The sequence below is a fragment of the Thunnus albacares genome, chromosome 12 (genome assembly GCF_914725855.1).
Source record: "Thunnus albacares chromosome 12, fThuAlb1.1, whole genome shotgun sequence".
Taxonomy (NCBI): domain Eukaryota; kingdom Metazoa; phylum Chordata; class Actinopteri; order Scombriformes; family Scombridae; genus Thunnus; species Thunnus albacares.
The window spans coordinates 9,416,070-9,443,609 of record NC_058117.1 but is presented as its reverse complement, the minus strand read 5'-3'; the positions used below and the strand labels follow the sequence as shown (position 1 = coordinate 9,443,609).

The 27,540-nt window shown below is 41.2% G+C and overlaps 2 protein-coding genes across 4 annotated transcripts; both read left to right on the top strand.

Annotated features, from left to right (window-relative positions):
* Nucleotides 1–9,349: 9,349 nt before the first annotated feature.
* Nucleotides 9,350–15,787, top strand: LOC122993506 (phosphatidylinositol 3-kinase regulatory subunit gamma-like). Of its 3 annotated transcripts, none has more exons than XM_044367716.1 (10): nucleotides 9,350–9,710; nucleotides 12,049–12,160; nucleotides 12,275–12,373; nucleotides 12,497–12,677; nucleotides 12,851–12,967; nucleotides 13,081–13,223; nucleotides 13,360–13,536; nucleotides 13,649–13,723; nucleotides 13,837–14,007; nucleotides 14,125–15,787. In XM_044367716.1, the coding sequence occupies exons 1-10, from the start codon at nucleotides 9,656–9,658 to the stop codon at nucleotides 14,396–14,398; spliced, it is 1,404 nt and encodes a 467-aa protein (XP_044223651.1). In that variant the 5' UTR covers nucleotides 9,350–9,655; the 3' UTR covers nucleotides 14,399–15,787. The 3 variants fall into 3 exon arrangements, with proteins under 3 accessions (XP_044223651.1, XP_044223652.1, XP_044223653.1); XM_044367717.1 differs by lacking the exon at nucleotides 9,350–9,710 and adding an exon at nucleotides 9,880–10,138; XM_044367718.1 differs by lacking the exon at nucleotides 9,350–9,710 and adding an exon at nucleotides 11,477–11,913.
* A 6,573-nt stretch (nucleotides 15,788–22,360) lies between these two features.
* Nucleotides 22,361–27,372, top strand: LOC122993170 (intracisternal A particle-promoted polypeptide). The gene is made up of 10 exons (XM_044367094.1): nucleotides 22,361–22,549; nucleotides 22,944–23,328; nucleotides 23,435–23,646; nucleotides 23,793–24,012; nucleotides 24,130–24,285; nucleotides 24,533–24,700; nucleotides 24,800–24,937; nucleotides 25,470–25,592; nucleotides 25,815–26,035; nucleotides 26,148–27,372. Exons 2-10 carry the CDS (start codon nucleotides 22,983–22,985, stop codon nucleotides 26,370–26,372), a joined length of 1,809 nt encoding a protein of 602 aa, XP_044223029.1. The 5' UTR covers nucleotides 22,361–22,549; nucleotides 22,944–22,982; the 3' UTR covers nucleotides 26,373–27,372.
* Nucleotides 27,373–27,540: the final 168 nt, after the last annotated feature.

The following is a 27,540-nucleotide window of genomic DNA, read 5'->3' as shown; positions in this document are numbered from 1 at the left end:
ATTTTTGCTAATTAAAAAGGGGCATAACAAAAACGTTGACCTGATGATAGCGCTAGATAAAACATCGGGGGATCACCAAAATTATAACAAATTATCCTGAGCAAGGCATGAATGGCTTTACCAAATTTCATGGCAATCCATCCATAGTTGTTGAGATATTTCACTTAAAACCAAGAATGTTAACTCGTGGTAGCACTAGAGGAAAAGTCAGGGGATCACCAAAGTCTGTAGGATTCATCTTTTGGGGACCATGAATGTCTGGATAAAATTTCATGGCAATCCGTCCAATAGCTGTTGAGCTATTTCAAGTCTGGAGCAAAGCGCTGCACCCAATGACCGACCGACATTGCCATCCCTTGAGTCATGCCGCTAGCACGGCTAAAAAATAACCCTGATGATGTCAATGTATTGAGTTGCATTACAGAAATGTACAGATCCAGCATTTTTGGAGCTAGACCAATACTTGAGACTAAAAGTCAGGATATCTCAGCCTCTTTTTCAACCCATTCTTTTTTTAATCTGTCTCTTGTGACACCCCCTAACCTATAGTAAATTGCTGGAGCATCCCTCTAATAACTATAACCAAAATCTCAATAAATCCTTCACTCCAAAAAGGGGAAAAAATCAAATGTCGTGTTCACAACACTGAGTCGACATACTGTAGACACACACACAGATGTCACAACAGTATTGTGGTGTCACACATATGTACCACGTACCATTGTGGCGAGACATAAAAACACAAAGTAGGCTTTAGAAGTGTGAGAAAATCTGACTTTCTTACCCAACTTCCTCTAATTACTTTCTACATTAAACCGTGCCAGATGCCAATAAAAACAAGATCCCTCTTTTTTAATTTTATGTTTTCTTTTATGTCATTCTTTACCATTACATTCAATTGTTAAACTATATATCATCATATATATTCTTTTATCTTCTATGTTAATGATTTGTCTGAGACAGCATTCATTTTATGACATTGTAGAACTTTTACGACCTGCTTTGACAATACTGAATTTAACTGTGATCATGCCAATACAGCATATTTGACTATTATTCAGCAGGAAAAAGGAGAAAATTCTTCTACCCTGAAGTAACTAAAAAAACCATTACCAATAAGTCACAAGGATCAGATGAGGTAAACAGCCTGGAGCATCATTTTCTCAGGTCACCATGACAATTTCAGCCTGCACAGTCAGCAGTTTTACAGTATAGTCGCATTCTTGCACAAAATCTCTTGAACCGAGATTGATGGTGCAGTGGAAAGGATACAGAGTGCAGGTATGAAGTGAAAAGATGATAGTAATTTACGTTGAATGTTATGATAACAAATGTAATCAGTATTTTGGAACACACAGTGTTGGTACAAGCTGTATTAATAATGTAATTTAGTTGTGTGTATGTGTGTAAGGGGAGTTTATGTCCCATAAATCATCTAGTGTATTCAGATTGTTGCATAGAGGATTTGCAATTTCGGAGGACAGAGCAGAGTGACTTTTGATAATTTCAGCTGCATTTATTCTGTTCTTTCATGTTAGAGAATGTTTTGTTCTTGTGAAACTTTTTTTTTTCTAAACTGAGTGAACTATTTTGGCTAGACCAGAGGAGGAAAAAAAGGGTAGCATACTGGAATCTGATAACGTTTGATTTATGTGAATTTGGCATGGTATACAGAGAAAAAAAGTTATAACGACTCCTTTAGTTTGCAGCTGATACCTGATCTTGTCAGAAGTAGTCTGATACTATTACCACAGAAAATCAGGGCACAAAGTGTAGTGAGACAGATGATGATGTTCTTAATCGTCTAGGACATACATCCCAACTTATGACCTTATAGTGCAAAGGTAAATCCCAATGCATGACGCAGAAAATGAGTTTCCGCGCTCTCCTCGCGGCTCAAGGTCTCATTTACACAGGTCACCGATGTTGCTATTGTTTGTGCTGGAGTTGTGTAATCCTAGATTCTTTTGTCCTATCCTCTTATTGTTATGGCTCCTCACGGAGTGCTTAACACATGCTGAAATAACTTCCTTAAGACCTATGTAAGCAAATACCACTTAAAGTATTTGTTTGCCTGTACATGAGAGCTTGTGTGTGTGTGGGCAGGGGGCTACTTGCGTGCAGGACAGGGGTGGTTTGTTTTGTCAGCAAAATGTCAATCTGTCTTTGGAAGGTTATCCCATATGATCTCCCTAAATACACAGGGCTTGGTTGTCCATCTGGTTGGCAGTTGAGAGCTCACACCCCCCCATTAACACCCACCACCACTCACCCAGGTCTGGAGGTCTTGCCTTTCTACCTCCCACTGAGAGGATATGAAAAGGCCGACAAAGCTTTCCATTCTCTTCTTTTACTGTCAGATTTTTGGATCAGTGTAATCCTCAAATGGCTGCAACACGTGTACAGCGGTTTGGTTGCTCCCTAACAACTAACTTGACAACTAAACAATGCAATGATTCTTACTGAAAAGGGACACTCAGAAGAACTTTGCATGTCCAGAAAAGATCCGGACTCTCCTACGTGCACACACACACACAATGCAAAAGCCAGGCAACCTCCCAACATCCCCTAAAAAGTCCAAAAAGTCAGATCCGTCCCCAGTCCAAACGGCCTTGGGCTCCCCTAAGCTATTCAGCGTGTGCAAATGAAAGATGTGTCTTGGAACAGTGCAAGCCTCTAGGCAGAGCAGAACTAGCCTCGTGCACAGATATACACAGCAGCCCTCTGGACAAGTTTGGCACCTACACCAGCAACTGTGGGCCAAAACTCATGTTGCGTGCTAACTCGCTCCCTCCCCCATCCCCTCATGCTATCCCGCTCTGCAATTATATGCTACGCTCCCACCCAAACATGCAAGAATAGGCCTTCTCAGTCAACAGACAAACCGAGTCATTCTGTCCTCAAACCATGACATCATGACCATTTGACTTCAGCGAGAAATTCAAGCTTAATTTAACTTTGTCCGGAAAAAAAGTGGTGTGTGTTACACTGGAAGAGCGCAGCAGCAGTGTGAACAGTAACTTTATGCAATTCTGGGAAGACACAGCTAATTTACTCTCAAAAATATCAAACTTATGAGGAATATGTGACTCATGACAATCTCACTCATCATGTATTTACTGTAAGAATTGGTTTTGTGCATGTTCAGAATAGAGCTGGACAACAATGAGAAAGTCAAATATCTTCTTTTTGTGACTTTATATCTTGACACAAATGATTATATTTTAGGCATCATTATTGGTGTTTTAACACAAACAAATATAAAGTTACTAGTAATGAGGATTTCAGATAAAGGCATGTGCCCAGAGTAATCAAATTTATAGTTCATATAATCATATAATTTCACTCTAATGCAGATCCTCACCGGAAAACACAAAAATCCCAGATGATATCTTGACTTTTGTCACAATGTGGATATTATACCAACATATCTACCAGCTTTAGTTCAGAATGATGTCAATGGCCTCTTGTTTCTGGAAGTTTCATGGTGTTTTGATGCCTGAGAAGCATCTATCAAACTGCTGACAGCTATTGTGTGAAGCACACCTCATTTTCCAAATCTGCCTCGCAACAGAGTCCTCTCCTCTGTCCTTGCAGCTCAGGGAGGGGTTCTTAATAGTGTGTGAGCACTTGCGTATGCGTGCATGTGCATGTATATATGATAGAACCGAACCAATGACAGGCACCTCAGCCCAGCCCAGCCCTTGCAACAAAGAGGCTGGTGGGTTTCACTGCAGCCCCTCTCGCTCTCCCACACGCTCATAAATAACCATACAGAGTCTCTGCCCTGGCCAGGGGGAGAAAAAGAAGAGAAAAGAGCCATTTAGGCAGCTCCTCTCCTCTCATGCCTTCCAACTGACCTTTTCTAAGGGTCAGTCAGTCCAACCACAACTCCGTACCCAACTCCCCCCACCACCACCATCCCTCGTTCTCTCCTTGCTGACACTAACCTGAATCGTCCAAACACTAGTGCTGTGGAGAGAAGCCACTTAGCAGGCTTGGGTCATTGTAAAGGATCATTTAAAACCTGGAAGGCATAAAGCCTCACAAGCTCTCAGTCCCAGAGCATGTGAGATGGCAGCAGGGGTCAGAGGTGAAGGTCACAATATGGGAGGAGGGGAATAAATCCTGTAGCATGGACGACAATAGCTGCAATCCCCACTGACAATGATGCCATTGTAGGCCATGGGTTGCTTAGTGTGTCCTGGAGCTGTGCCTAATAGAGTTATAGTGCTGATGTGATGGCTGTGTAACCGAGGAGAGTAGTGTCCTTTTATATAAAGGGGGCAACTGCCAAGGAGCTTGAAAGAGGTCCCGGCTTCTCAATTTTGCTTTGCATGAAAGCCTGGGATTGTTTGTGTGTGTTTGAGAGAGAGAGTGAGGTTACTAGCTTAACTTCAGTGAGCTTCCAGCCATGAATCCTTTGCTCACTGATACACATGACTCCTCTCTAAAGACTCATAGACTACGTTTACATGCACAAAATATTCCAGTTTTTGCCCTTATTCCGAAAAAGAAAATATTCCTATTAAGCTGTTTACATGGCTAATGAAAATGAATATTCAGCTAATATTCCCCTTTACATGCAGCCGTGCATATTCTGTTTATCATGTCAAAATATGGAAAATTGGAACGGCTGGAGCCGCTTGTACCATTTTGCTTCTTTGTGTCAAAATAGGATATTTTGTCCAGTGGTGGACTTGTTTGACCGTGAGAATGCAGCCTCCCTCTTTCATTCATTCAACCACCTTCTTGAAAAGGTTGGCATTGCAATTTTTGTGCATATCCAAAAACCTATTGTTATTCAAGTCTTTCAAAATGTTTAAAAGTAGTGCATCTCTTCCTCAGCCTTGCAAACTGTTGACTAGTCGGTAACATACAGAGCTGACCATAAACAGGAAAGAGGTGTCTCAAACTGCAGTAAAAACCCCGACTGAGACACATATTCCAAATACACTGTATACACGTCCAAAGAATGCTCCTAAAACCTGAATAATATCAGCATATTCCACATGTCTTAATCGGAAAATGCTACATTCGGAATAAGGCCTAATTCGGAATATTCCAAACGGAATATGCTTTTTACATGATCCATATCAAATTCGGAATATTGTCATATTTGGAATAATAGTCGAATATTAGTGTGCATGTAAACGTAGTCATAGTTCACAAGATGTATCACAGAAGTTCTGCTGATTTCAGTGTACAGGTGGGCTGACTGTAACATGACTTTTCTATTTGTCACACTGTTCTAGAAATAATACAATCTCTGTTTTTTAGAAAACTCAGCAATTACATAAGACAAGTCATGACATAATCAGATGCCGGGTCAATTGAAAGAGTTATCTGAATAATAAATTAATTGTTTATGTCATTTATCAAGCAGAAATACAGCTTATTTTCTGTTTTATGTCATTGTAAATGGAATACCATTGGGTTATGGACTGTTGGTTGGACAAAACAACCAATATAAAGATGCCACCTTGGGCTCTGGGAAATTGTGATGGGCATTTTTTATTATTTTTGACATTTAAACTAAACAAAGTCATAAAACATAATCAACAGATTAATCAATAATGAAAATAATTGGTAGGTGCAACCCTTGTTGTGGCCTATTTCAATCTATACTTAATGATATAAAGACTGAAAAACTGTCAGTATCTCATGAATCTATGCTGCTAGTGCTCTTTATAGTCAGGTCTTTATTTGGAATTCCACTTAAGCAGAGAGGTGGGGAAGGCCTCTGGAGAAACAGAGGCCACTGATACCACAGGATCATCATCCTCTGCATAACTCATACACTCAGCTGGTAAACGTTATGTGGTGGCATGCCACGAGTACCTCAGTTGTCACCTCTGTTAGTGAGATTAGGCTCTGGCAGGATGGAGTGACAAATGATGAGTGGTGGGTATGACCACCGGGTGTTAGATGGATGCAGAGGACAGAGACAGCTAGACTTGACAGACAGAGAGTCAGACATACTGACACATGAGCGTTTGGAAAAACGGTATGTCAGTTTTGCTGATGTCTATAGTAACAATAGCCTCCAATTTGACATTCTCTCCACCAAACATTGGTTTTCTGGTTTTTTTCCACTTTTTGGCTTCTCTTTGACCTCCTTAAAAGAACAAGCTATGTTTCCCAGGGCCCAGCTATTTGAAGCTCATAGTTTTGGTCATCCAAAGTTTTCTGTTCCAACTCAAGCCGTTCAGACACTGTCCCCACTCACATTTCCACAATGGCAGGGTCCTGGGGGCCAGACCATAGCCGCCCTACACTCTGCCCACAGTTGAGTTGCCTCTGGCAGGACTACTGCATGCTTTGTGTGCTGGTTCTGGCCGCCGATCAGGGAAACCCCACAGTCTCTCCATGGTGAATGTCGAACACCCTGCCAAGACCATTATGCATCCCTTCAATGGCCGTGAATAGCAGCACACTACAGTACAGAAGATTTGAGAGATGTGCAATTCACCCAGGGCTACAATGCGAGACCATGACACAGATACTGAAATTGGTCAACTGAACTAATCCCTGACATGGATTCTCTGTGTTGTGTCTTTGAGTCTTTTTCTGATGGACAACAAACAAAACAAATCCAGATAAAACGTGTCCTACATCGACTGCACAGGAAATATGAAAACAGTTGATGAGGGATGTTCCTTGACACAGTTAGTGAACTAAGTCTAAACAAACATTACTCTAAAAAGCCAGGAGATTATCACAGAGTCAAATATTGGTGGCAGCAGGAAGCCTATCATGTGTGCATTTAACACTCTTAAATATGGGGATTAATGCTCTTTTCATAATTTCACCACGGAGTTAACACAGTACACTGCACCACACTGACCTAATAACCTAAGACACTAAATTAATCCTGTTTGTCATCCTTCTGAGCTCTTATTTATTTGTATTTCTCTTCCTGGCACTGCTTTCCTGACCTTGCAATGTTCACAGAAAAATGGCCGAACTATTTTATTTTTGACACCTTCTCTCCTTACTATTGGCTGCTTATAGTGGTCATTCTGTAGTCATTCTAAGTTGCTTGTCAGATCAATGTCAGAATGCAAATCTAATCAAATTAGTTTAACTGTTATCTACTTTTAGCACAGAGAAACATCTGTCGATTAATATAAAACTCATGCAGAGTTTCCCAGCACTCCCACAGTCCAGTGGCATATTGCGGTGGTGGATATCAAGATGAGTCACATCAGCTAGCAGGCAGCTGGCAGGCTTGCAGTATCAGCCTATCCCGTTAATCTTACGATTAGCCTTCACTGATCCCATCAGGACTGCCTAGATCTGGGGTGCAGAGCCTAAAGGTTTATCCTGCAAGACGGCTCTCCCTCACCCTGGCCACAACACGCACAAATGTGGCACGCAAACACATAGCGCACCCGAAACATTTGGGATTTTTCTAATACTGATAGTAGGAGCACTATATCCCTGACACACATGCTCATCATGCCTATTCCTGACTGTCCTCCACTGACTGATCTAGGGCCCTGATGCCATTGTGTTTCTTTTAAACTTAAGTTTTATTGTTTTTCATTTAGTAATTACAGCGCAAGCATAAGTTGTGCCATTGACAACTTTTGCTACAACTTCATACAAAGGTTTTAGTGGTGTCTTTGTGATTGGTTCTGTCCATTTGTCCCATTTCTCAATAAACTCAATTGTTGAATTCTCAGAACATGTGTGAGTCTTTCCAGCGATGCTGTTGTGTTTCAAGACGGTGGTGGTAGAGAAATGTGTCACAGAGGTCAGACCCAGAAGTTAAGGGGGCAAATTCTGTGCTCTGCTGACACCGGGGGAGGGTGGCAGGGGGAGGTTGGGTAGCAGCCAAGTGACATGCTGTGACAGGCTTCAAGGCTTCTTTAAGTAGGAACGCATGCATAGCACACGAGCAAACACTTATGCGTTGCATTTGCACCCACACACGTGAAACCATTCACTCCACTTGTGGACACACCCACAATTACATACCTGTCAAATGGTGGATCTGATGCCTAAAAGAAACCTGCCTACATTCCACCACTTACGACTACCATTCAGCAAGTTAGTCAGTATTTCACAAGATGCAAATGATGCACAGATCCTCTCCCCATAATGTTAATCAACCATGCATGTGTTTGTCTGAACTACCCGGGAATCCATGTGTGTCTGCAAGGCATGGTTGTGCACTCTTGCCATAATATGCTCCATCGTGGCAGTTAGTTTAGGACGTTTCATGGGTACTGAGTGGACACAGGAAAGAATCATCTTACTGATGGGAAAAAGGAATGCTGGAGGCAATTACCTCCCTGACTCTCTGTCCTTGGGTCAAAAGGGGACCGGCCATAAACGCCTGGACACCAACAGAGACAGACCTCTGACCATGCAGGCCTTGTTCCACTCTCCCTGCAGCCACTAACGTCAGCTGGTGGAAGAGGCCCTGATTGTTTAAATTTACAGCACAAAATCATCCTGTGTCATGAACGAACAACAATGCATGTATTCATCCGACATGAACACATGAGGGGACAGTAATGCTAACACTCTGGCCATTTATAGCATATGAAGATTAAAACACCAGTGTCTCATCATAAAATTATTATTTCTGCCCAACATTCATTTTCAACTCATTGTACAGTTGGTAACATATCTGCTATTACATATCGTGTCTTCAACAGGGTCATCTGAGAGCAGCAATAATTACGAGTGGCGACACTCAAGATGCCATTTTTGCTGCTGAACGTGTTTGACAAGCTCGACAAGAATATAATACACACTTGCCAACTAGGCAGGTGACGCCATCGCCTCCCAGACAAAAGAGTTTAGCCTGGTGCTTTCTGGATGCCAAAAAGCTGTTGAATTATCATAAAGCCTATAGTATGATGTCATTTTATTGCAACTCTATTCATTCAACAGTAATTTAGGCAGACACCTAACATGGCAGAAAATTATTTAACCCCTAGTTGTTTAAATTATTAAATAAAAAAAAGGTATAAAAGACATCATGTACATTTAATGATTCAAGCTAATAGACTAGGTTTTTCTTTTTCATTCATGGCCTGCAAGGAATTTTTCAGCTACAGTGTCGTGCAAGAGTTGAATGAATCGGTCTGGAACGTACCATTCCAATTTAGGGGGGAAATGATGTGGCATAGACAACGTATCTGCAAACAGAAATACACCAAATAACAAATTATTTTGCAGAGTCTACTTGAATAAGCTGTTTCTGTCTAATTATTAAATATGAACTTAACAAGGCGTGTTTTGCGTAACCGTGAAGCTGGCAAGGTAAAGAAATCCCCTACTGTGCTGGCAGGTTGGACCGTGCCAAGATGATGTTACGATCGGCCCTTTAAAGTCGCTCCACTTCCGAGATGAAGTAAAGTAGAGCTCCACCGCACAGCAAGAAGGCATGGACTGACAATCTATACGTCTGAAAAAAAAAAAGCCAGAGTTAGACAGGCTATGTTAAGAGGGCACATTTGGACTTTGGGATGTTTCCTGGAATCACAATCGAAGGATTTTTCTTTTTGTCTAAATCTATGTAGGACGTGGCGTCTGCATTGAGGTTCCACTTGCGGCAAAAGAAACGTGCTTTTTTTCCTCCTTTCCTATTTCGTGCAAAGACAACAACAGCAACCTGGACTACTCTTCTGAAACAGGAATGGTTTATCCTCCCGAAGGTTTATTCTATATCGAAATGGATCAAGCACCTCCAGGTAAGTTAGGGTTAAAGGCAGCCATTGTCTCGTCTGCGGGGGGTCAGAAAGACGTTTTCTGCATTTTTCTGCTTTAACCTTTTGCTGGCGTCATCTTATATAATGACTATAATGAAGCTGACATCTGACAAATGCTGTGCAGGTGGCAGTGAAACGTTATAATGGCCAGGTCCTGGGTGCTGCGCTGCGCTCCCCCAGTGGCATTGCCCAGGCATGCATAGCGCAATTCACTTGCCAATTACGTAATACCTTTTCTGTGGACCAGGCGCAGTGGCTTGCCTCTTTTCTTTTGTCCCAGCACATATGACAAACTTAGACAGAAATGCACAGCGGGGTTTTTTTCTTGCATTTCCTCATATGCCAGGGGAAGATTTGCTACAGACATGTTGCACGGTGAAGGGTGCATTTTGAAGGGAATATAGCAGAGGGTGCGTTAATGAGCGCCGCATGAAACGAGCGCTTTGTTCTCCTCTGCAGCCAGCCGTGGCTCATCTGTGTGCTGCTAGCTCTGAAAGTAGGCTAGAGGCAAGCAGGCTAGACAGCTCGTCTCATGACTTAACTCCGCCAACTCACGAACACTTCATTTTTTATTTACATTTGTCACTTGACCGCCGCGTTATTACATTGTTCTAACAGTGTGACACTTTTATTTGGGTATTTCAGCCCTGTTATCCTACACCTAGCTAAATTAAGTTGACTTTAGCACATTAAAATTGCACCATCGCTATTTTCATTCATATTATTTATTATTTGAAGGCTTTTACTAACGACAGTTGATAAAATACAATACAGTATGAACTTTAAATGAATATAGGAACAATATAGACTCCTTGTATTGTTCCTTTAAGATCTATATTGTAGGAATGTTTTAGTGATTATTAAGACCTACTATATTTTATTCACTATTGTTGTGTTTTCTGGATCTGACACTATGCAGATCCAGGCTACAGCGTGGCTGATTTTATTATTTCATACTTAAATTACGTGGCTCTTGTCTGTACTGGTATGTGGCTTTTGGAAGGCAGTTGAGTTTCTTGGCAGCCGACAGGAAAAAAAGGGGGGAAGGTGTGCAGATTTAATTTTGCTGGGTTGAGGAGCCGCAGCTTTTCGTTTTTGTGCCTGCCACTGTGCTGCTGCACCTGCCTTTTGTTTATTTTAAGGTCAGAAAAAGAGGAGAGCGGATGGTGGGAGAAACCCACATTTTCTCCTCTCTGAGGGTGCTCTTGTATTCTCCCTAACTGCCTCATGAAAGGCACTTTTGTCCTGCAGTGAAATATATCGCCCTTCACCTCCTCTTGATGCGGTTTGCCCTCCTTTTTCATTTTTAGGAAAACGCTTAGACTCTCTTTTTTCCCCCCTTAAGGTTGATGGAAAACTTCTGAAGATCTGTAAGAGTGCAATAATTATAACATGTGAGGAGTAGTTCAAGAGGCTAAAAATATCAGTTTTGGTCTGTTTAATATAGAGCTGCAACAATTAATCAACTAGTCAATTAAATGAAATTAATCTACAACTGATTTGATAATAAATTAATTTGAGTGTTTGGTTTTTTTTCAAGCAAAAACTCCAAACATTTGATGGTTTTGTAATAATTTTCTGCTTGGTCTTAAAATGGAATATTTTTGAGTTTTGGCTTCTTTTCGAACAAAACAAGACATTTGATGACATCACCTCTAGGATACTGTTATGTTTCATTGTTTTCAGATGTTTTACAGACCAAACGATTGATTAGAAAATAATCAGCAGACTAAACAATAATGAAAATAATCGTTAGTTGCAGCCTGTATTTAATACTTCTCATACAATTCAGGAAAGTGTGAAAAGCGGCTGCAAAGTTTGAAAATTAGACTTTGAATATACTTTGCAGGAGTTGCAGGCAATTGAACGCCTAATAATGAGAATATCTGGAATAATAAAAGAAAACACATTCAATAGTTGTTGATTGATCTTCCTAAAAAAAATTAGGACTAAGTGCAACATTTCCTTTTTCAGTGCTGACCACACTTAAGATCTGGATAATGATTTGGCAAGTGATATCTCTTGGAAACATGCCTGGGCTTGTCCTCAGATCATGACAGGCTCCATCAAGCAAGGGTGTGACAAAGAGAGTGTGTGTGTTGTGGGGTGTGGGGTATATATAGAGAACACTGATACCCGTAACACACACACACACTTCCTCGATTGCAATGGTCATAAAATTGAGGTCATGTTTACAGTACTTTACTTGAGACATTTCACAACAGATCAATGCCGTACAATTTTCAGTAGATCTCTTTCTAAGAAACTGTCATTTTGATCTTTTTTTTGTTTTGTTTTGTTATCTCTCTTTGGCTCACAGCTCTCCCTCCCAGGTCAACAAAGCCAGCGTCTTCCACCATGAACAACAACGGCCTTTCACCACCTGCGTATTCGCTACAGGACGCTGAGTGGTATTGGGGAGACATAACCAGGTACAGTATTGCAACATTCCCAGTCCTGAATCTCACCGCTGAGAAATGTGCTGTTTCATTGTTTGACATCTATGGCATGTTTGATACGTTAACTGTTAACCGATTTCCCCTCAGGGATGAGGTAAACGAGAAGCTCCGAGACACACCTGATGGCTCCTTTCTGGTGCGTGACGCATCCACAAAGCTGCAAGGAGACTTTACGCTGACGTTAAGGTAAGCAGAAGTAAAAGACTGCAAACACACCAGTCAGAGCACAAGTCCAAACGTCATCAGTGGGGTTTTATTTTTTTAAGCTTGATAATCTAATTTTTATGCTTTGCCATTTCACCCTCTCAGGAAAGACGGACACAACAAGCTGATCAAGATTTACCACCGTGATGGGAAGTACGGCTTCTCGGACCCCCTCACGTTTACTTCAGTGGTGGAGCTCATTTGGCACTATCAGCACCATCCATTGGTGGAATACAACGCCACACTGGACCTGATGCTCACCCATCCTGTGTCCCGCTCCCAGCAGGTTAGTGAGCACCAGTACTATTATATGTACTATTATATGAATGTTGGTCAGCAGTCGGACACTGCAAATATGTTTGAGTGAAGATGATGGTAGAGATTTTGGTAAATGAGGAGGAAAAGATAACTGAGATCAGTGTTGTACATGTTTGATTAAGTGGCATTTTTTGACATCAGGTGAAAGAGGACAATGTCGATGTTGCTGGAAGAAAGCTCAAGGAAGTTCACTGTCAGTATCAAGAGAAATCGAAGGAGTTTGATCGTCTTTATGAAACCTTCACAAAGACCTCACAGGTAAAAACTAAATTTGTGCTAAAACCAAAATATCAATTCTGTTCTGAAGAGTAGAATTTGCATTTGACAGTCTCCTGAGTCATTTCTAATTTGACATGTTCTTTGTAATGCAGGAAATCCAGATGAAGCGAACAGCAATCGAGGCCTTTAATGAGACAATGCTGATCTTTGAGGAGCAGTGTCGTGAACAGGAGCGTTACGGGGAGGAGTTCGAGAGGAACAATCAGTCCGAGGGAGCCGACAAAGATCTGGAGAGGTACTTCATTACGTCATGGTTCAAAAAAATGTCCCTGTTAGGTGAATTACATGCCAAATGTAGTTTGATTTGGATGCATATTGATGCAGCTCACATCTCAAAAACCCTATTCAGACCTATGACCTTCCCTCTTTAGCTTTCTGATAAATTACGAGAAGCTGAAGTGCCGTCTTGGGGAGATCTATGACAGCAAAATCCATCTGGAGGAAGACTTAAGAACCCAGGTGGAGGACTACAGAGAGACAGACCGGAAGATGAACAGCTTGCGGCCTGACCTCATCGAGCTACGCAACATCAGAGACCAGTACCTCAAGTGAGTTGCATCAGAATCCTGTTTGTGATATCCATGGTAAATCACCATAAAAGGCTCTATAATGATTTAATGCTTAAAAATTAAACCTTTTTTGCACCTTTCTTCCTTGCAGCTGGCTTAATCACAAAGGCGTACGGCAGAAACGCATAAACGACTGGCTGGGGATACTGAGCGACAGCCTTGACGAGTAAGTTTTAACTCATTCCTTCAAGAAACTACATTTAGTAATACAACTCAATGCATGTAAAAGAAATACAGAATTATTACAGAGATGTTACATTGTCACTCTTATTTTTCCAGCACCTATGTGTTGAAGGGAGATGAGAAAAATTTGCCACATCAAGATGAGACGAGTTGGTTTGTTGGTGAGCTGAGCAGGACGCAGGCTGAGGAGATGCTTCAAGGTAAAGCTCCTGGAACCTTCCTGATCCGCGAGAGCAGCAAGCAAGGATGCTACGCCTGCTCTGTTGTGTGAGTACAACATTTCAGAAAGCAAAAATCTGGAGAATGGATCAATTTTGAAATTAATATTACACACAGTGTGCTCGTCTGACACTCATTAACTTTTCTTTTTTTGATTTGTTTCAGTGTGAATGAAGAAGTGAAGCATTGCATGATCTACAACACACCACACGGGTATGGCTTTGCCGAGCCCTACGACGTCCACTGCTCACTGAAAGACCTTGTCCTGCACTATCGCCTGCACTCCTTGTTGCAACACAATGACGCCCTGGATGTTCGGCTGTCACATCCAGTACACGCCAAAGCCCCAGCCACACCTTCGCAACACGCAGAGGAACACAAACTCTTACAGACTCCTAAACACACAACGGGGCTCCCGCCTGCCGCTCCTGAAATGTAATCGAACGGAGAGAGAGAGAGAGAGAGACAAAAGGACATGTTTACTGTATCCTGCGAGAACGACTGCATCGAGGTGCATTGTGTAAAGTTTTGCACTACAGTGATTCCATCGGTGTTTGTGAATGGGATTTCACAGATTGAAGTGGGACCGTAACTTGAATGTCAGCTTGAACTTTGGGAAGGGGGGGGGGGGGTTTTTTTTTTTTTTTTTTTTTTTCAAAGAGACTGTTTAAGCTTTCAAAAAAATGTTTTGTACTTCATTTATTGCCGTTTGTTTAATGGACACCTTTTTTGGTAGGGATGTTGACAACCACAAAATTGCTCACTGACGTCAGGTGCTGCATCTTCGTTTGACTTTTACAACCGGAGTTGGTGTTACCAGAGATGTCCATTTTCCCTAGTTATTCAGTTCTGAGAATTTGACCAATGGGTTACATATAGTATATTGGGTTACTTAGTGCATTTGTGAGGGGAAAAATGGTGCTGTAAACAGGCTGTTTCCGCATATTGGTTTGGTGAACCAAACCATTTTTGGGTAAATGCCACGTGTGAATATGTGAAAAGTCGTGGTGCATCTTGACAATTTTCCCCTTTCTTAACAGACATTCATATACAGTGGATATTATGTAGCATTAACATCCTGTAGAATACCATTGTAATAGCATACTCAATGTTATACCCATTGACCAAAGCACTTAATTGTGAGCAAAAACACATCCCTGTTTAGTCCAGTAAATGCATTTGGGCAAGGGGAGGGCAATTTATGTACACCTGCTGATGTGCTGATCAAAACATAATCTGAAGTACTGTATGTTATATTCTGTTACTCAAAGAAGTATAAGCTTTTTGTATTCTATATATATTTTTTCTATAAACATGCCACAAGATGAAAGCTTGAAGAAAGTGCAATCCAACAGTATTTCTATTGTTGCAATGTATGATGATGATGATGGTGGTGAAGGCGATGCTGTTATGAGAGGTTGACATTTGCCACAAAAATGCACTCTCTTTGGTGGTGTTGGTATGATGTGGCCTCCTATGTTTGTGTGAACTGCCAGAGGTCCGGAAGTATCCTGCCTCCATTACTTGAACTGTGGCATTGCTCGAGCTATGAATGTTTTTCATGACATGCAGCCTACATAGCTTAAGAGGAAAGGAATCCATGTTGAACTTGGCACATTTTTCAAGTTTGAGGACAATAGATACTCTGTACAGAGAAACTGTAAAATGTATTTCCGAGGTTGGTTCATGGAAGGAGGGTGATTTAGCCTCTTGTATTAAAAAAAAACTCCACTGGGGGATTGAGGAGACTCCTCGGGTGAAGCTAAGCAATGTGAGAGACCTTTTTCTTGCTAAAAGACAATAAACTGATGAGGGTTTTGTCAGCTTACGTAATCCATTGCTTTTATTCTGAGTCCATTGCTGATACTGTGCATAGTTTACACTTTTTCTCATGTAGTGGCCATGTAAGAAGTTATTTTTTGTCATGTTTTACTGGGTTAAACGATGTTTAAATTTTCATGAAATAAGTAGGAATATGACCAAATACAAAGCATAGAAGTGAGACAACTAGTTATCTACAATTTACCGTCTGTCTCTAGTGTAGCCATTGTAGTCCAATGAGCTTATCCTTGGGTCAGCAGACACAGGAGGCAGTGAGGGCACTGGAGGACACACTGTGGACAGATGGAAGAGAAAGGAAGCGATAAAGACAATGGCAGGATATGTGCAGGCCCTTTCCTTGTTCAGTCTGAGTCACTAGAAAAAAATCCGTTTCATGAGGAACATGCAATATTTTGAAACCCAATTTTTTTTGGGACAGCAAAAAAAAAAGCCCCTTTGAAAGGAATGCAGCTCGACTGTAAACATTTAGTACCAACTAGTTTGAGAGCAGTTTTAGTTTTGTCTCCCAAACTTCACCACACTGTCAAACACCATCGTTATCTGACAATAAAAAATCATGTCTTCCAAATTTTCCAAGCTAAACTTTTAGCACCATCTACAAAGAAGCCCTTGTGTGTGAACCTTGGGATATAGTGGCCACTCATGATGATGATGATGGTGATGATGACCCTGGATGACACCACCATTGGTCCTCCGTGACTAGAACAGCAGGTGGCCTCCTTTCAACCATCACAGCAGGTCTGTGTTAGGTAGGGATTAATGAGGTGCAGAGGGCAGGGATGTACCTGGGGATAGCCTCAGTTCCAGGCCACGGATTACTTCCCTCTTACCTGTGTCAGCATAGAGAGCTGGTGGACAGGCCGGCCTGCATGCTCTGCTAGGATGGACCAGATGCAAGGGGAGGTAGATAAGATAGGACAGACTGTACCAGCGCTGAGTCACCCTCAGGCTGCCAGTGTGTCCGAAAGACTAGGGAGAGAGTGGGTAGAGAAAGTATGTGGGGTAACGTTAGACAGAAGAGGACAAGAAAGAATAGGACTCAAAAAGTGCACATATTCAACTCCTGTAAAGGATAGTGTGGGAAAAAAGAAGGCTGAGAAGGTCAAGTTTGGCCTTTTTGCTACATTTCCTTTAGCCTGAAACACACTCTGCTGCCTGGCTACATCCCAAAGCTATTTGCCTTCACAGCAGTTTAGCTTACTCTGCTCAGTCCTATTTTCCTTAGCTCCCTGAAGCTGAGTTTAATCTATGTAAAAAACCCAGCCCCCACATCTTTTTCCTCTTAAAAATACATGCACAAGCCTCCTCCACTTTCCTCCCTCTTTCTCCTTCCTTGTCAGCACACCTCAGTAATACAACTCTTTCGTTTAAATTCATAGTAATTTTCCTTTATAGTTCTCAATTTAAATAATTCCTGGCTGGGGGAGGAGGAGGACGAATTACCTTTGGAGTCACGCCTAAAACACACACACACACACACACACACACACACACACACACACACACACACACCATCAACTGTCTCGCAGGCTTTCAGGAAAAGAGGTTTTCGCCTTCAGTTTGGCCACAACCAATCGCGTCTCTCCTCCCCTCTGTCTCCGTCCGATTCCACCGTTTTCACGCTGGCCGACCAGCCAATGGGAGGCCGGGAACATGCCGAGTGTCAGCCAATCAGCGGCCAGTTGCTATGTTGGAGGCAGAATCGATAAGAGAAGGATTTTTTTTTTCCTCTTCTTTTTTTTTTTACTAGCTCACATTATAGCTGGCTTATAGGCTGAAGGCAAGAGATCCTGTTGCCTGCCAAGCAGCATGTAGGTTATGGACTGAAGCATTAAACATACCAGCCCCACTTTGACTCTCAATGCTCAGTAAAAGCTCCACATTTAAAAAACTTAACAGCGTATTCTGCATGTATCTGTCTGTACATGCACACATGTATGATTTTATCTATTTAGTGTAGAATTTAGATTCATATGTTGATCACCCGCTGAGTTCTTGAGGCTATGGAAAAACTGGAAATTAGGCTGGAAAATAGTTTCCGAGCCTGGGGGAATTATGGTAAATGATGCTTACATCAAACAAGTTTTAGAAATGTTGCACAAGTTTGTACACTGTTCTTTATCTTTCTTCAGGCTCCTCTTTTCTTTGAATATCTTAAGAATAGCCAAAATAACAAAATGTTTGATTACTTTAGGGCCCAATGTACAGTAGACAAGATATTGAATACTATAGTAAATTGCTATACTGTACATATTCTTCAAAATGTAAAGGAAAATCTAAAGCTTAACTTAAAATGTTTCAAAATTGTTAAGCCATATGTCCTCATTTCAGTCCTGCCAGGTCTTTTGCTTAATTGGACTATAAAAACAAAAAATAGAATTACATTAGATCGTTAATCCTTAATGGACAGGTTCACAATTTTTCAAGACAGTCTTAAAACAACAGTCAGATGTCCATATGACACTGAAAGAGATTTCCCTCACTGTAATCATTCCTCCTGTTCATACTGGCTATTAAAAGATCCCCTTTTAATCTAAGTGATAGAAGCCAAAATCCACAGTGTGTCCACACAGTCATTTTTTTGCAAAAGTGCATTTAAAAGTTGATGTGAAGCTTATATGAGGCTTCAGCAGTCTGAGTTAGTCATATAAAGTGGATATCTGCCACATTTACAGTCTTTTTAGCATCAAATTCCATCTTTATGTTTCCTCGGACAGTGTTTCCCTGTTGAGCTGTGGTGGAAGTATAGTAACAAAAAAAATGACTTTTACACTAAAAACACTCTAATGTTGAAAGATATTTAATTGATTTGACTCATCTGGATGTCTGAAGCTTCAAATTAACTTAAGATAAACTTTTCAATACATTTTTGCACATAAGTGGGACTGTGGATTTTGGCCCCCATCATTTATATTGAAAATGCATTATGGAGGGATCTTCTAACAACCATTATGATCAGGAGGAATGATAATGACAGAAAAACCTACTTCAATGTTCATTTGGGCACTGTTGTTTTAAGACAGACTTGAAAAACTGTGAACCTGTCCTTTAAGGTCCAGTTCAAGATCCAATCACAATATGAATTGCACCTTTAACCTTTACTTTAAGTTGACTAGGATAAAAGCGAAACAGCAGAAATTTTACAAAACAAATGTTAATGACAGGATTCCTTGCTGTTGTATAAAAAAATGTACTGTGTCATCACTTCATGCAAGTAGCTTCAGAGTCTAAAATGATCTTTTATTGGTGGTCTCAGTGACCTCTGGTGACAGTTATAAGGGGTTCAGATCACACAGAGATGAGAGGTGACGCTGAGTCAACTCTTATAGGGGATAACATACCACTGCTTGCTGACAAACCATTCAGGAGAGATGCCAATCCAGATCCACAACCAAATCAGATTTGCAGATACCAGCTTAGGCGGGGATGGAAGATGATCCCACCTCCCTGGAACAGGTAGAGCAGGACACTGACAAAACTCTAAAAATAACTTTCCTTTTTGGTAAATGTCCAAAAATTTTGCAGATTTGCTTCTGGCACAACCTGTGACATGCCGTATTACAATGCATTTCTCTTTCTCAAGGAAAAAAATCCTCACTAATGGTTTCAGCTGTAATAAATGAAGGACCTCAGCATTCCTCAAGCTCTCAGGACAATCTCATTGCAGGAGTTCAGCTCTCAAATAGATTAAAATAAAAGAACTAGTCTGCAGGCACAGAGCCAGCAAACCAATGTGGAACAGGACTGACGGATACTGACTCCAGTGCAGATAGCAGAGAAGCTGCAGAGTGAAAATCAGAAACCAGCTTGGTCTGGAAGTATATGTACACTGTAGGTGGTGAACTCTAGCCAAGATAGGGAAAGGTTATGCAGTTCACAAGTTGTTGCAGGTGAGGACAAGGGTTACGCAGTTCACACGTTCTTTCAGGTGATCACAAGGGTTACGCAGTTCACAAGTCCTATCAGGTGAGGGCAGGAGCCTTGTCTGGCAATATCAGGACAAACATGTAGAAGAGATAACATTCACAACTGTAATGTATTTGTAATAAGAAGAAAATTGTATGACTAACACAAAATACCCTCATCCCACAACAGGGATTTTTACAATACAAGTTATGGGCAATATTATGGAAATAATGGAAATAAAAATTCTTACCACAGATTTCTGTAATTACTTGTTTTGCTTTATCTGGTATGATTTAAAGCCAATGATAATACTCAATAAACTCTAATATCTACTCCCATAAGAACCCTTAAGCTGTCGGTTTCATCTCATGATGTTTTTCTTTCCTGGTAGAAGCAAAGTCTAGCCAGAGGACAGATCCCTAATGAAAAAGCCAGGCATACTCTGCACTTTAAAGAGAATGGTAATTATGGTGACCACTTTCCATAGGATGACCCTCACACTATTTCGTTCTTTTCAAGACGGATTCTGGGAGCAAGTCGAATACTCTTTACCATCATCACAACGGGGGACAGAGGATGATCGTTGAAAATCATCATCATTTTCATGACAAGCAAAAATCATTGCCTTTAGGAGAAAAAAAGAGAAACTTCATCCATGCCTGACAAAAAAACATCATAATCACAATGTAACAGAGTAATTTTCACCAAAAGAAGTTTCAGTGTCAGTGCATTCAAATTCATTTTACCTCACCTCACCTACGTATTAAAACCTGTTTTACAAGAGACACCTGCCCAGGCAGCAGCATAAAGAACAAAAGACAAAGAAAAAAAAGCACTTTCATATTACAAATGAAACACATAAAGCCTTGACAAAAGCAATAATGCATGAAAATTCAGTCATTAGGTTAATTCATTATTTTTGGAAGAGGCCTGTTTTCTGTCAACTGAGGACAGTAGCAATGAACAATAGAAAAATCAAGAATCTGAACTTCTGAATGAAATGTCTATCAGTTATTCAAACCAAGTTCTGATGGGTCCATTAACATGTTGGACTTGTAGAAAACAAGCATGTCCCTCTGCAGCATGTATCATCTGTTGAATGAATGGAGGCTGTTGTCACACGTCAATGAAACACCAATGAGGCTCTTGAATTGCAAAGCAGCACTGATCGCCTCACGACTGCTAAAAATAATGTGATTAAAGCATACTGTATGTCTGTCTTGTGGTGGAAATAGTGCCACTATCGGGGGGGGGGGGGCTTATTTGAAGATTAAGAAGACATTTATCTTCAAGACTTTCATGGTTTTCGGTTTTCTGAATGAACATGTTGCTAAGACAAAGCTGTTTCATTTATGGGTTGAAATTAAAATAGATGGCAGAAGTCATAGGTTAAAACACTGTTGAGTAAGTTCAAGTTTATTGATGAAAACCTGAGCTATAAGTCTTTTTTTACTTTTTAGGGGTGGGGGGTGGGGGTCACTAATAATATTTTTCATGTTCACAAAGTCACTGTAGTCTCTCAGAGCAGACAAGTAATATTTTTAGGCTTTCGAATTCCTGAGATATTTCGCAACAAAGAGGAAAAGAAGATTTACGTGACAGGTCATATATTTGTCTTTTCAATGCTCAATCAGTTCAGAGGTTGAGCTTTGCTTTATATTGGCTTACTAAAAGTCCATTTAAGTTGTATCCAATAAGCTAATTGTTCCACTGAAGTAATGACCATGCTAGATGCTCTTTAGGAAAACACGACACACTGGAGATTGAACAATGCAGGGCAACCAGAGGGCAACCAAACCAAGGGCGTAGCTAAAGCCAGCCAGGTTGGCACAGCTACCCTTGAGTTTTATTTGGCCAATGCTAGTGCCACCTCATATTCTCTGGCTCACGGCTGGCTGTTTAATTCTGCCTGACACAATGAAAATGGCTGGAAATACAAGTCTAGTGACAGATGTGACATGACTTGTATTTCAAGTGTGTGACAGATAATCTTACTGGAGGTTTCAGTTATTAACCCAGATATGTCAGACTGTAATTCACAAGCTTTTTCACCTCGAATCAGTGGACCAGACAGGTCTAATGAGTCCTGTGTGTGTAATAACAGGTTCCCAACATAATATTTAAACTAATTTTATACCAAGCTACTGATTACAACATACTGGACAACCCACTGCCACTGTTAAGAGTCGGTTGGGTTGCAGGCTCGGTCAAGTCTGCAGTAGAAGAGATGACAGCCAACACATTGAAAGATAGCTACATCTAAAATTACCAGTGTGTAAGAATACTATGATAATTTAACATGGTAGGTTTCTGTGGCTTGTTGTCAAGGACTTCCATATTTGTTTAGCTGCTGCTTCAAAGTCAACACTGCCACCTGCTGTTATGGCACTTTTCAAAAACAAGTTACAAAGTGCTTTACAAAGACATAAAAACAAGAGAAATTAACAGATAAATAATAAATAAAAGTAGAATTGATATAGTAATAATAACAAGGCAGGTATGAATTATTAAAACAGAGTAAAAAGAAAAGAATAACCGATTCAATTAACCGATTTTATAAAAGACTTGTGTATTACTAGGTGATACAGATGAAAAATTAAGAAAGAAATAGCATAAACATAATTCAAACAAACAAAATAAGTAAAAAAAATGTAAAGTTTCCTCTCCCAAGAGCGACAACAAACTGACAAAAAAAAGATGGTCGGGGATTGATTAGTTATGACTGACGATTGAAGGATTCAACTGCCAGACCAGTGCAGTCGATCCAGAGCAGAGGACTTGACGGGATTGACAGCCTGCAGGGCGGCGGAAGTTGCCCGCATCCTCATCAGTAAACTTATGGGTAAGTAGCGGCAAAGAACACACAGAAATGTGACTTTTTAAAAAAACATACATGTCTGTAATTCTCAGTGAGCAGAGTCTGGTGGAGCGGTAAAATTGTCAGAGCTCTGTTGACCATTTTTATTGTTGAGACCCTGGCGAGCTGTTGGTTAGCATGCCTGGCTAACGGCGGCGGCAGGTGTGTTTTCATGGCCAATATAGCGACAGTGAGATGGACAATGATCACCTATGAATGCTCTAGTGTGCTTAACCATGTGACAGCCAAGAAAATCGGTTCTTATACGTTTATTTATTATTACACTGTTTATAAAGTCACATTTTTCTGTTGTTACACAACAGTCGAGTGTGTCTCTGTGTGTTCTGGTGGTTATGTGGTCTCCTCATGTGTCTTTCAGGTCTGTTTTGTGCTCTGTAGAGAGGAGGGTTTGGGGTCCATGTCCTCCACCTCTGTGTCAACATCTGCTGGTTGTTGTGGTGGTGCTGATGCAGCAGCTGCCATGGCAACGCAGGCGTCTGAGCAGGCTCTGTTGGCCTCAGACCGCTACGCTAGACTCATCCTGGCCCAGATGAACAAGATGCGGCTCCGCAAAGACTTCTGTGATGTGGGACTGAGGGTGGGCAGCCGTGTCTTCAGGGTCCACCGTCTGGTGCTCGCTGCCAGCAGCCCCTACTTCTCTGCTCTGTTCTCCGGGGGGATGAGGGAGGCAGATAAAGAGGAGGTGCAGATCCTCGGAGTGGAGACTGAAGTGTTTGAGGTTCTGCTGGATTTCATATACACAGGTTGCCTTTGATCCTGATATCATCATCATCATCATCATGGCATTCTGTAAAATCTGCATAATTGTGCATTGTTTTCTGAATGGAAATATGTTCCCTTCCCTATCAGGCGTCATCAGTGTGACCGTGGAGAACGTTCAGGAGCTGATGGTGGCAGCAGACATGCTGCAGCTGAATGAGGTGGTGTCTATCTGCGGAGAATTTCTCAAGGGCCACATGGACCCATCCAACTGTGTGGGCATCTTTCAGTTCCTGGAGCAGATCGCCTGCATGGACATGTTGGAGTTCACTGAGAACTATATCCATGTTCACTTCCTGGAGGTATGAAATAATAAAAGTCAATTGCATTGCATCTCTCTACCAAGACTTTAGGTCAGTCCTCTGTTTCCCTCTTTAACTGAAGCTAGATGTACAGTACCAGTCAAAAGTTTGAATGGGAAGGTGTCTATTAACTATCTCCCTTTTAGGTGTGTGTTACCGATGAGTTCAGGGGCCTGTCGAAGGATCAGCTGGTGAGGCTTCTAAGAAGCGAAGAGCTGAGAATTGAGGATGAATACCAGGTATTCACCGCAGCCATGGACTGGGTTCTCCAAGATGTGGCAAAGCGGAAAAAACACATCGTTGAGGTGTTGGAACCGGTCCGCTTCCCTCTACTTTCCCCACAGAGACTGTTCAAGTACATAGAAGGTGAGCTGAGTATGAAAATTTGCATTTTCATTTGATATTCCACACACTTTGTGGTGCATATTCAAAATATTGTTTTCTGACACTCTGACATTTTTGACATTTTGTCTCTCAACAAAGGTATTACTGACTTCAGCCTGCGGGTGGCACTGCAGACTCTGCTGAGGGAATACACTGAAGTCACGAAGTCCCCCAAAGAAAATAAGATGTACAGTCAGCTACAACCAGCCAAGATGAGACCTAGAAGAAAAGCCAGGAAATACCTCTATGCCATAGGTTCAGTTTCACATCTCTTGATTTAGCATATAAGAGTGAACTGTGATGACCTTTGATAACACTTAAATGAAGGTATCAGCAGAATTAAAATTTGTGTGGGAAATGCAAAATAAATGAATTCTTGCTAAAGCCACGAAATGAAAAATAGTATGTAACATCAGAATACATGTGTGTGTTTGATACCTTCCATTCAGCTACATTAGACACTCCAATAATTGTGGGACTTTTGCTTGTTTTCTAATGGCAGGAGGCTACACTCGGCTGCAGGGCGGCCGCTGGAGCGACAGCCGGGCGTTGAGCTGTGTGGAGCGTTTTGACACCTTCAACCAGTACTGGACCACCGTGTCCTCCCTGCACCAGGCCCGCAGTGGGTTGGGGGTCGCGGTACTGGAGGGCATGATCTACGTGGTGGGGGGTAAGTTAGTAGAGATGGTGCTCTGTTTGAAGCCAGTGAAATTTAAAAAATGGAATAACCTGCATGGTTATCAGTCTGACACCGATTTTCTTTTCTCAGGGGAGAAAGACTCAATGATTTTTGACTGCACAGAGAGATATGACCCAGTGACCAAGCAGTGGGCTGCTGTGGCGTCTCTGAATTTTCCTCGCTGTGGAGTTGGCGTCTGCCCCTGCCATGGAGCTCTGTATGCACTTGGTAAATGCCACAGTACTATTGCTGTGTTTTGCCAAAATACTTACAGTACAAGCTTGTGGTTTAGTTTTAAGCACAGTAACAGAACATAGAAGTAATGTTACTCATGATATAATCAAATATGACAATAGCAAATGGTAAAAGATGCAAAGTACTATGCAGGACAATGTTATCATTGCAATAAGATTCTTAAAATATTTTACAATTTGAAATTGTTTAAAACTACACCTAGAAATTGAACTGTAAGTGAACTGAAACTATATTGTCCAGGTGTAAAAATAATCCAAGCATCTAAAAAAAAAAAAGAAAAATGCAAAATGTTTTTACATTTTAGAAGACAGATCAACAAAAAGCAACAAACTACATCAGGATTACAGGATATGACACATAATCTAACTGAAAGAACAACAGAAGAATAAAATAAGAAAGAAAGTCCAATAAACCGTGTAACTCAAGCAGTACAATTAAATTAATAATTCCTTGTAGTACATTAAAAAATTAGACAAAAAATCATGGTTACGCTGTGTTCATTTAGGTGGTTGGATTGGCTCTGAGATTGGGAAGACCATGGAACGCTACGACCCAGAGGAGAACAAGTGGGAGGTCATCGGCAGCATGGCGGTGCCCCGCTATTACTTTGGCTGCTGTGAGCTACAAGGTGTGTTCCTTATTTTTTTAAATGAATACTCTCAGGTGCAACTTGTAAGTACTTTCATCATCTTTTCCATGAAGCAGAGACGTTTACAGCAGAGTGAATATACCAAACAAATACTATTCTAAATATAACTGTAAATGCATTTGAATCCCCCTTCTTGCTTGTGTTCACTACAGTTTATCTCTGTGAAATTGCTCTGAACTAAACGCTGTTGTCTCTTTGCAGGGTTCATTTATGTAATCGGAGGAATCAGTGACGAAGGAATGGAGCTGCGTTCAGCCGAGGTGTATGACCCCATCTCTCGCCGCTGGAGCGCCCTCCCCGTCATGGTTACACGTCGAGCCTATGTGGGCGTCGCCTGCCTCAATAACTGTATTTATGCCGTGGGCGGCTGGAATGAGGCACTGGGTGCACTGGAGACAGTGGAGAAGTACTGTCCAGAAGAGGTAAAGTGGAGGAGAAGGAGGGGAGAGGTTTATGTTTGAGTAAACATTGTTCAGTTGTTGTTTATATCTGGGTCTTCACATTCCCCTCATCGCTCTGCTTGTCTTTCTATAGGAGAAATGGTTGGAGGTGGCCCCAATGTCGACTGCCCGCGCCGGGGTGTCTGTGTCAGCAGTTAACGGGCTGCTGTATGCTGTTGGAGGAAGGGCTGCCAGCAGAGACTTTTCCGCCCCAGTGACGGTGGACTCTGTGGAGATCTACGACCCCCACCTGGATACCTGGACTGAAATTGGCAATATGATCACAAGCCGCTGTGACGGTGGGCTGGCCGTGCTCTGATTGCCAGGAATAATCAAAACTGTGAACGTGTGAATCATCCCAAAACGGCATGAACTGATGAAAAGCTGCACCTTAAGAAACACAAGAGCGTGTCTGTGTCACAAGCAGGCGTTCACATTATCATATATGTTATTTATACATGGATTAGACATGTTTTTTTTTTTTTCTTTATTTGTCCATCACATTTGACATCCGTTATTTAAGTTGAGCACAACTGGAAAACTGCCAAAACTGCTTCCGCTTACACTGTTTGATGACTCGTCTGTTTCTCGATTTTCAATTCACTAAATGATTTTACAAGAATGTCATGAATGAGGGGCGACACTTATGTTCCTCTCTTTTGTATTTGAAGACAAAGTGATCCTTGTGATGAGGATGATTTTTCACAACAGAGGAACTCTGATTTCGATGGACTAGAGAGATGTCAGAGTCCTGTTGGGACTGTTGACGTTATTCTCAGATATGATGTGAAAGCAGTTTTTTTTTTTAGTGTATTTAAAGAAAGGTTTGAGGTGTGTGCGTTGCTACTTTGAAGATTTATCAAACCACTTGAGCCTATTTAACGATGGAACCAAATGACACTCGTTGGTGTCTCAAGTTTCATGGTAAGTGATTTCTGTAAATAATTATGAACTCAAACAGCACACCACTGTTATCACACCAGCGCTGTGATCACTGGATTATTTTTGTATCTATGAACACAATAGAGTCTTCATTTCATTTACATTTCAGCTTCCTAATGTCGAGACACACGAGACAATTATTGAAGGACAATGCACGTTTACCTTGTTTACATTAGGTACCGGTAACGTTGTAATGTTTCGTCTTTGTATCATGTGGCACATCAGGTTAACAAGCTGAGTGGAGCTGCTGCACAGTAACAGTATTGCCTATCATGTACTGTTGCCCCTTTACAAACAACACAATATTAACATTACACAACAGGAATAACATCTTTTATCTGTTGCTTTTCAGACCTAATAAACTTCACATAATAAGAGTTTTGTGTGTGTTGGGTTTTAAATAAACCTTCATGACATCTTCATTTGAAAAATGTTATAACTTAAAGAAGTCATTTACAATAGAGGTGACACTACTCCTCTCAAAACTACAATTCCTCTCTGATGTACCAAGTGACAGTATGGAGATGTTTTAGGTCTATTATGGC

What these genes read in the sequence shown, in the direction of transcription:
- LOC122993506 (XM_044367716.1), top strand. Translation starts at nt 9,656, where the DNA reads ATGGTTTATCCTCCCGAAGGTTTATTCTATATCGAAATGGATCAAGCA. An exon ending in TATTGGGGAGACATAACCAG is followed by an intron (nt 12,161 to 12,274) that starts GTACAGTATTGC and finishes ATTTCCCCTCAG; the next exon opens with GGATGAGGTAAACGAGAAGC. An exon ending in ATCAGAGACCAGTACCTCAA is followed by an intron (nt 13,537 to 13,648) that starts GTGAGTTGCATC and finishes TCTTCCTTGCAG; the next exon opens with CTGGCTTAATCACAAAGGCG.
- LOC122993170 (XM_044367094.1), top strand. Translation starts at nt 22,983, where the DNA reads ATGTCCTCCACCTCTGTGTCAACATCTGCTGGTTGTTGTGGTGGTGCT. An exon ending in GCTGGATTTCATATACACAG is followed by an intron (nt 23,329 to 23,434) that starts GTTGCCTTTGAT and finishes CTTCCCTATCAG; the next exon opens with GCGTCATCAGTGTGACCGTG. An exon ending in TCCATGTTCACTTCCTGGAG is followed by an intron (nt 23,647 to 23,792) that starts GTATGAAATAAT and finishes TCTCCCTTTTAG; the next exon opens with GTGTGTGTTACCGATGAGTT.